General features: G+C 46.9%; 1 protein-coding gene across 1 annotated transcript in view; it reads right to left on the bottom strand.

Annotated features, from left to right (window-relative positions):
• Window positions 1–519, bottom strand: part of Megf9 (multiple EGF like domains 9) — a 112,574-nt gene extending 112,055 nt beyond the window's left edge. Inside the window, exon 1 of the mRNA XM_010602977.1 lies at window positions 407–519. Coding sequence (XP_010601279.1) covers window positions 407–519 — 113 coding nt within the window. The remainder of the gene's footprint in view (window positions 1–406) is intronic.
• Between the last annotated feature and the right edge of the window lie 1,087 nt (window positions 520–1,606).

The raw sequence follows: 1,606 nt of genomic DNA on the forward strand, positions 1-1,606 counted from the left end.
CACACACACACACACACACACACACACACACACAAGTTAGAGTTATCTTAGAGAAGTGGATTGGGAAATGTTTACTCAACTATTGGGTGTTTTTAGCCTGTCATTCAAATGGGGACCCTACAGCGTAGAAGAAAAAGAGCAGACTCATGACAGGGAACAGTCTCAGAATCCTGTGTTGTTAGGCCGCAGATGAATGGAGATGAGGGTCAGGAAAGCAAACTAGACTAGACTAAAACATCATGAAACTACATTATGAAAAGGCTCCTCCTTGTCATGACATTTCCTGCCTGCTCCAGGTTTCAGACCATACGGCAACCAGCCCAGGGCTGCCATATACAAGGAGGTGTTAGTATAAATGCTGCCCAAGGAACCCCTCACTGTCCTAGAGATGCACAAAGTCCTTCACCTGCCTTCTGGATGAGTAGGCCCGTCATGGGCATTGGTGGGACTCGATTCAGCTTGTCTTTCATGATGGATGTCTCGGGCTCTGTCCCCTGACAGATCACACACTTGGGTCATCTGCTCGGCCAGAGTTGTGAACAAACAGTCTGAGAAGGCTTGAGATGCTGATGACAGGGGTCAGAGGTCTTGGTTCTGTTCCAGGCTGTCAACTAAGAAAGATGAGCTGCTGAAGAACAGGAGCCCAGGCACAAGCCCTTGTCACAGGCCTAGGTTTTTGTTTTTGTTTTTTTACGTCTGGGGTTTACTAGTTGAATCCTAGAATGTTTGAGTCAGAAGAGAGGGCCTTCTAAAGCGTATAGCTGTAAACCAAACATTCTTAGTCTTCTCAGTTCAAGCTCACATGGCAACTGGCAGTGGAACCAGGCCTGGAACTCCTGTTTCTTCTTGGTTCCTGCTGCATTCCTGATACAGATGAACAGCTTTCATGGTAAGCAAACAGCAGGTGGGCGGATGTGGTCACTAACCAGTGCGCTGGACTGTAGGTCAGCAGGCTTTACCCCTGGCACACTATTAACAGCTTAATCTGGTCTGTCACCCTCTCCTCCCTGGACATCCTGTAGTCCACAGAATGTGGATTAGAAATGAACTGTTCTCAGCCAAGACCCTGAAATAGGAGATGAAATGGCCCACAGAGACCATCTGGTTTAGTTCCCTCAGTGATGCAGAATTGCCAGCTTCCGTGCTGGGGAATCATTCCAGAGACCACACAGAGGCAGAAGGTGGTAAGTGGGCCATGGAGAGATAGACATGATGTGGGGGTAGCCCAGGTAGGCAGAAGTCTGACCATTCTGCCTCCTGTCAACTCCATTTGAAAGTTCCTTTTATATTGAATTAAGCTCTGTATCCATGAACTTCTGTCCACTGGAACTGACTCAACCCCCTGGAAACCAACAGACCAGGTCTGCTACTTCTGCAGATTCGGATAGAAGGCACCCACGTGACACAACAAGTGAAAGCCGCTAAATTGGGCAAGAACTCCAATCTGCATGCAGCCCAGTCTTTCCCCACCTGGCTCTCACCCCTGCCAAGCTGATTATAGATAGATAGATAGATAGATAGATAGATAGATAGATAGATAGATAGATGATAGATAGATAGGGATATATCTCTATCTCTATCTCTATTTCTATCTATATCTATATAT

The sequence above is a fragment of the Fukomys damarensis genome, unplaced genomic scaffold (genome assembly GCF_012274545.1).
Source record: "Fukomys damarensis isolate Sample0158 unplaced genomic scaffold, DMR_v1.0_HiC HiC_scaffold_36, whole genome shotgun sequence".
NCBI lineage: Eukaryota > Metazoa > Chordata > Mammalia > Rodentia > Bathyergidae > Fukomys > Fukomys damarensis.